The sequence below is a fragment of the Plasmodium vivax genome, genomic scaffold (genome assembly GCF_000002415.2).
Source record: "Plasmodium vivax scf_6655 genomic scaffold, whole genome shotgun sequence".
NCBI lineage: Eukaryota > Apicomplexa > Aconoidasida > Haemosporida > Plasmodiidae > Plasmodium > Plasmodium vivax.
The window spans coordinates 683-8,021 of NW_001850224.1; the positions used below are offsets into that span (position 1 = coordinate 683).

General features: G+C 26.0%; 2 protein-coding genes across 2 annotated transcripts; both read left to right on the top strand.

The window, feature by feature from the left end:
- Positions 1 to 784: 784 nt before the first annotated feature.
- PVX_019160 (variable surface protein Vir17, putative) lies at positions 785 to 2,207 on the top strand (the record flags this gene model as incomplete). Its single annotated transcript, XM_001612508.1, has 3 exons — positions 785 to 793; positions 928 to 1,914; positions 2,019 to 2,207. 3 exons carry the CDS (start codon positions 785 to 787, stop codon positions 2,205 to 2,207), a joined length of 1,185 nt encoding a protein of 394 aa, XP_001612558.1.
- Positions 2,208 to 5,430: 3,223 nt separating this feature from the next.
- On the top strand, positions 5,431 to 7,040 carry PVX_019165 (variable surface protein Vir18, putative; the record flags this gene model as incomplete). Its single annotated transcript, XM_001612509.1, has 2 exons — positions 5,431 to 6,771; positions 6,870 to 7,040. 2 exons carry the CDS (start codon positions 5,431 to 5,433, stop codon positions 7,038 to 7,040), a joined length of 1,512 nt encoding a protein of 503 aa, XP_001612559.1.
- Positions 7,041 to 7,339: the final 299 nt, after the last annotated feature.

The window sequence follows — 7,339 nt, forward strand, 5'->3', positions numbered from 1 at the left end:
AATATAACAACATCCCCGTGTTTTATGATGTAAATAATTTATAAAGATAATAAAGGTAGATACTTAGGGGGAAACATAAGTTCCATATATGTAAAACACACATCATTATATTAAATTCGCATAATGTAATAGGAAGCTATATATCTATATACAGTAATATAATAATATATATTCTTATTATGTTTCAATTTTAAACAAGGAAATGTGTTTACATGCCCCAATATTTAAACAACAACATAATAATAGCATATATGATTAAATTATAAATTATAAAAAAATATATTAAAAACCTTAAAATTATCCATAAAATACATAAGAAGATAACAGCTACATTCTACGTATATAACGAATTGTGAAAAAATGTATAATATAAACAAATAATTTAAAAATAATTCACTTATTTTGAGGAAATTGTATTATATATTTATATATATTCATAATTTAATTAAGTCCAATATAATAAGTATAGCGAGTATACACATAAAAGGGAAGTTTACTTAAATGATATATATTATATTTATCATAAAAATTTCTGTAATAATATACAAAAGATGGCATATTTCATATATATTTCCATTGAAATATACATTTTGATCAAAGTTTTATGCCTTATTTTTCATAATAATACTCCTGAAAACATAGTATTATGATTTATTTGTTTAACGCTTTTTATTTATAATAATTAATAAATATAATAAAAGGACACTGCGGTGTAAACTAAAGGAATAATAAAAATATTTTAACGCATAACTAAAATATAATCTATATATATTACTTTTAAAAAATGTCATACGTAATATTATTTATAATTTTTTTAAATTAATTTTTCTTAAAATTGCCATGAATAAAATACGATTCATGCCATACATTAATATTATTTCATTGATTAATACACATAATTTTTATGTTGATCCCTTTAAAATTTAGGAGGAATACACAAGATTATTCGAATTAAATAAATTAATCAAAAAATTGGATGACACAAAATATGAAAATTGCCATGAACTAACTTTGGATTTTTCCCGATTAGTGAATGAAACACACAAAGAAACATTAAAAAATATTTGTTGCAATCTTGAATTAGGTTACACATATTTAACTGCACGCGGTGGAAAAACCTTAACTGATTTGTGTAAGTATTTAAATCTCTGGCTAAATAAAAAAAAGAGAACACATGTCAATTCTGGAATTACTGAAGGAGAATGGCAGACTGTTGAAAATTTGTGGATAACATTAATGCAAAGACAGACTACTGATCATAAATGTGAAAGAAAACCCGAAGAAAAGAGTATATCCGAATATAGTAAGCGCTTAGATTTGATGTCTTACTGTATAAATAGAGATTATTTTAAAAGGTTATGTCAATCTCCTGTAGGATCCGATGATTATAAAGCGCAAAAATGTAAAGGATTTTCCGACTATACACATGATAATTATAAAAAATTGATTAAAGACGTAAAATGCATTGATAAAAAAAGTGACAACAATGATTATAAATACTACATTTCTGATGATTGTACTCTATATGATATTCCTAGAACATTTCCTAAATGCGAAGCACATAGTCCAACTTTTGTAGAGAATGATAATTCTAAAACGAATATAATGTGCGAAACTACTGAACAAGTAGAAAGTGGTGGCACTGAATCAAGTGAAAATCTCGCTGAACATACTGAAAGAAACGGTGCTCTAGATAATCATCCTGACATACCTGATGATCCCGCTAAACGACCAGAAACACCTCGTGGTCCCGTTAAACTTCCTGAGGCAACTGGTGCTTCCGAAGACCTTACTGAATTATATCTCCCATCACCGACAAACGTAAATTCAATCGATAACGGAACATCGAAATCTATCTACTATGCTGGATTATCAGCATTAGGAGTTTTTTTCACTTCCATGGTTTTGTATAAAGTAAAAAATTTATAAATTTTAAATATATTATTATATATTTATTACATACACAACTATAGTTTTGTAGATAAAACTACTTTATAAACTTTATTTTTCTATAATAGTACACACCCCTTGGATCGTTCATCCGTTCTTTAGTAAGTAAAAAGGAAAAATTAAGGCAAACTACTAATAAACATTTAGCTCAACAGTGGCTGCAAAGAACATCAGAATATATGGATCCTAATTCAGAAAATGCCCATTATAATTTTCCTTATCATAATATTCAAAATGAATTTCCTCATAATCGTTAAAACGTTAACCCTTTAAACGATAGTAATTTTCATATATGAGATGGATATATCTATTCCAGTAACTGTTTGAGTAACATAAGTAAAACAACACAAACATCATATTTAAACAATAGGGAATTATAAATAAAATAATTACGATAATTAAAAAGATAAATCACGTAAAAAGGTAAACATTTATAATTACACTATTTGCAACTTTGTGCAACTTTATTATGATAAAAATACAGAAAAATAATAAGAAAGAACTACMATATAATTAGGACAACATCGAAAAAATTTTTTATTTACAATCAGTAGATGTCGAATTAAATGCTATATTATCAATTTTTATAAAAAACTTGAAAGACAAGGTAAACATAAAAAACATGTTAATCATATTAACAATGTTAACTTAATATATAAGCGCAATTGCTATCATACAATTCCTAAATGTATTATTATTAATATTAAAAATTATAAAATTTTTATAGGTACACAACAGAAATTCTGCTTTAATATCTTAACCTAAAGAATTGTACATTATCCTTCCAARTTTTTAGAACAATTTGAATAATTCTACTGATATGATCTTCAATTCCATTCCTTATATCATAATAACAGATACCATAATAAACATATATTTACTGATTAATCAATGTTATATTAATTACCATATAGATTATACACAAATATATTCGCGCAATAATGCATATGTACTTCCTATTAGGTTGTAAACTTTTTTAATGTTGAAAAGAACAACTTTAAAAGTATCATATTAATAAATGATTGTATCCCTTAAGTATACACTTTTGTCATCAGCACTTATGAGTTGTTTCAGTGTTAAAATCAATTACATGATAACGTGCTACGTAAAACAATAACTTTAATATGATTGCATACATATATTAATAATTACCAACATAGATAATTGCACAAGAAACTTTTCTTTGTATTTTACCATATTTTTTAGTTTGTAAAAAATTCTTAATTAATTTATTGTCTTTATGTGAAAAATTATACAAACGTGTGTCGTTTTTCTTTTATTTTTTACTCATACATTCTTGCTTTATCATATATTCAATAAAATTAAACTAATAGGGAAACATTAAAAATGTATGTAATGTGTAATAAAATCATAACTTTTTAAAAAGAATAGTTACATAAATACAACCATAGCATATGAAAGGTTTAAATTTGAAACTATAAAAATGAAGACTACATTATAGCACTATAGAAAGATCGAAATTTCTTAGACAAAAATTAAATAATAACTACTATAAAGCGCATTTATATTCAGTTCTAAATTTAAAAGGAACACATAAAAAAATAAAAGCACAAACAATATATTTAAGTTAAATGAAATAACGTCTATTTAAATAATTCATTATAACGTTTCTCTTACAAAAATGAATTATTAAACTAATAACTATCATATGATCCATTTAAATGTAAACCTAAAAATATGTCAAACCTGAAATTGACGGAAAATTGTAATAATCTTGACTGCACATCTAATACTAAAAAGATAAAATGAAGGATTCCGGCAGCAGATAATTTTCCATATATAAATACAAAGTAGCATACTTTAAAGGATTTTCTAAGTATGAAATATGTTTCCTTACATAAATAGTTCAAAATGTTTTAATTATCATACTTTATAACTATGAGCTTTCGTGCTTATAAAATTCGGTGGAATTACATCAATTTACAAATGGAAAATCAAAGAAAAAATCGTAATTYATTTTTTTAATGAACCAAAGATTTACAAATATATTTACATTCGTTCATCATATTGGGGGCTACACTGTGCTGGTATATTAAATATATGCTATAAATCTATATTATATTCCGTAAAAGTAATAAATTATACATGCAGTAAAGAACTTAATAACTAAATTGTTATGATGCGAGCAACAGATTAATATACTCGTGCTTACCATATTAAAAACTAGTATTCATTTTAATCTGTTATTTTGAATGAAAATGTTGCGAACAAATTATTGTAATAAATAAATATGATCTTCTCTTATGTAATATTATTCTCTATATAAGTTCTTATATCATTCCTTGCGACAATTATATGTTCCATTTATTTTCTTCATTTTTCTATTAATGCAAAAATTATTTTTTTCGCATATATACTAATAATGCTTAAAAAGATCATGCAAATATATTTTGGATCCAATATTAATTAAATGGGAAATTCTTATTGACACCATTTACATTGTAACATTTTAATTATACTACCCTAAATAAAATTAATGAAGGGAGAAATCAATCTACATTAAATGTAAGTAGTCATACAATTTATAGGGGCTAAATATCAGGATTTTTCTGTAGATCTTATACATACCAGAAAGGTTTAAATTTGTTAACTTTGAAGAAGCACAATTGTACAATTTATTTTTAGCATTAAATATACATCTTAATGACAAATAATTTTAGCTATTACTATGTGAGCCTACCTATAATTCATAAATTTTTTAGTAGTTATATATGTTGGTAGCTGTTAGAAGCTCAATATTGAATCAGCACATTAACAACAGTGACAAAAAAGCATAAGCCATCAAAGTTTTATTTGGAAAGAAATGATAAATGCAATAATTTAAACCAAACAATTATAACATGAAAATTTAAAAATAAAAGAGATATAAAGATGCAAATATAGACAATAGTAAACACATGTGCGTTACAGTAATAAAGGAATAGAATAAATATACATATGTATAAATAATTTCCAGAACAATTTACTTTATATTTATTAGTACTACATAAATCAAACGTTTCAGAATTCATGATTTGCTTCGTTTTTGTRCAGTWYATATTAAATTTACAGATATATGTATACTTTACKATCAGTGATTTCCCARACTTCACATKTTKATATGTCGCCACTMATGATATACACATTTAKCACGTAAAAATGTGTTGAAGCACTGTAAACATTTATTWCCKAAATGAATYAGTTTAYAGTTAGTTTTATAAACAACTATTTATGTACAACTTTATTATTTAAACCAATCCATATACGTATTTTCAAATTATAATTATGATATGCTAAAGTACATTTATTTATAATATTTATTACCGTAATTATTTGTATATCCCGAATAGTAATAATCGAGAAGCATAATATAAAAAGAAGTAATTTCACATTGCAAAAATGTCTACATATACTCACAAATTATTTTCCCAAATTTTTTATTTAAATGAAGAATTGCGAAAGACTATATAATATAAAATAATGGCTTGGTTGTTTAGAGGATTTAGTAGATACATTAATCCTTACCAAAAACACGATTCCGCATCATGCATGAATACTTATAGCAAATTAAAAGATGACATTTATCAAAGAATTGATCGTTTTAATAATGATATGCATACAAATATTTACAATGAATGGCATGAATTATATAAATATATAAATGCAAAAAATGCTTCAATAAAACATTGTGTTGATGACAGATATATAAACAGTGATTTTAGTAAAGATGATAAAATAAACAATTTCAAAAGTATATGTGATAATAAACGTATTTGTCGGATTAATAAAAATCCCCCATTAAAAAAAACTGGTACAGTTGAACCCTGTAGAAAAGGTAAAAATTGTAAGACAGTTACTGCAGAAACAACAGGAAAAGGCAAATTAAGACCAGAGTTGGAAGGAGAACCCTCAAAAGCAACTCGTTTACAAGGGCCAAAAGCACAAGAAACAAGTCGAGAGCATGCTGGTAGAGAAGAATCTAATAGACAAAGCGAAGTTTTACCTGCTCAATTAGATGCAAAGTTTCTCCCTAATTCTATTAAAAGCGAAGATAATGAACCAGAATCTGTAGGTAATAAACATTCTAGCACATCTGTACTAGGAAGTACTTCCACACAAGCTTTGGCTGACATAGGGGATACACCAACTACAGAATTAAATCTGCAAGCAGAAGATTCTCCATCACAAAGCAGTTCTCCTGGGGAATCTATTGCAGGGGGTACATTACGAGTAAGTTATTCAGATAGAAGTCTTCCTCAAAGTAATTTATCTGATGATCAAACTTTAGATGCTAATCACAGTAATATGCAAACACATCAAGGTGGAGGTGCTGAAAGCCAGGATCATAACCATAAAAACCTTGATACAGAACTTGCTGATAGAGTATCTCTGCTTGGAAATGATTTTGCTTCTGAAAAACTTGGCGAAAAGCGTTCTGTTGATAAAGATAATAGTAGACCAGGCAATAATAATGTAGCACATGTCCTCGAAGCGGATAGACCTTTAGATACTGAGAACGAAGGCGTTGTTAGTGCACCAACCGAAGTTGTATCTTCTGGAGATACAAGTCCTATTCGTGAAACTTATGGTGATAAAGATGTTCGTGGTGCCACCAATGGTATAGAAATTAAAAATGATCAAGAACGTCGTAATGAAGATATATGTAATGGAACTTCTTGTATTACAGAACAAGTTGGTGGATTAACTCATGATAAATTAGATATACTTGCTCAAATTTCCAATGCAATACAAAGTAACCCAAAAATCATAAAAACTTCAATGCCCATAGGAATTGCTCTGTTATTGGGCCTTCTTTTTAAAGTAAGCTAAAATTTATTTGCCTTAAAAAAAAAACTATTCATATTTTTTTAATTATATATAATAATTAAATTATAAATTTACCAATTTTTCCCTTATAGTACACTCCTTTGTGGAGGGTTCTTACTAAAAAGAATAGGAAGAAAGGAGCAGGTATCAATGAAGAATTGAATAGTGTACTGCAAGAACCTTCAATTATGGATGAAGAAAGAAGTATCCCATTTTCATATAGTGCTTTTGAATATTCATCATTTGATCAAAATTCATATTAACAAATTAATCATACTCATTTGCCCAAAAGAATAGATAAATCTGAACTACCATATCTTTTTGGTAGTAATTTTTTAATCTTTTTTTTTTTGTTAAATACCCTTAGCATTGATAACGTGTTGTTGCAAGGAATTTATGGTTATTAAACTTTTTATGATATTTTGAGCTACACTACTGTAATCAGAATGTGACAAATATATAGTTTTTTATTTATAAAAATTTAAATCATACATATTATTTGAAGTTTTATTAATATTTTAAATGTTAAATCCTTTTTTTTAGTACGTATAAATATATAGTA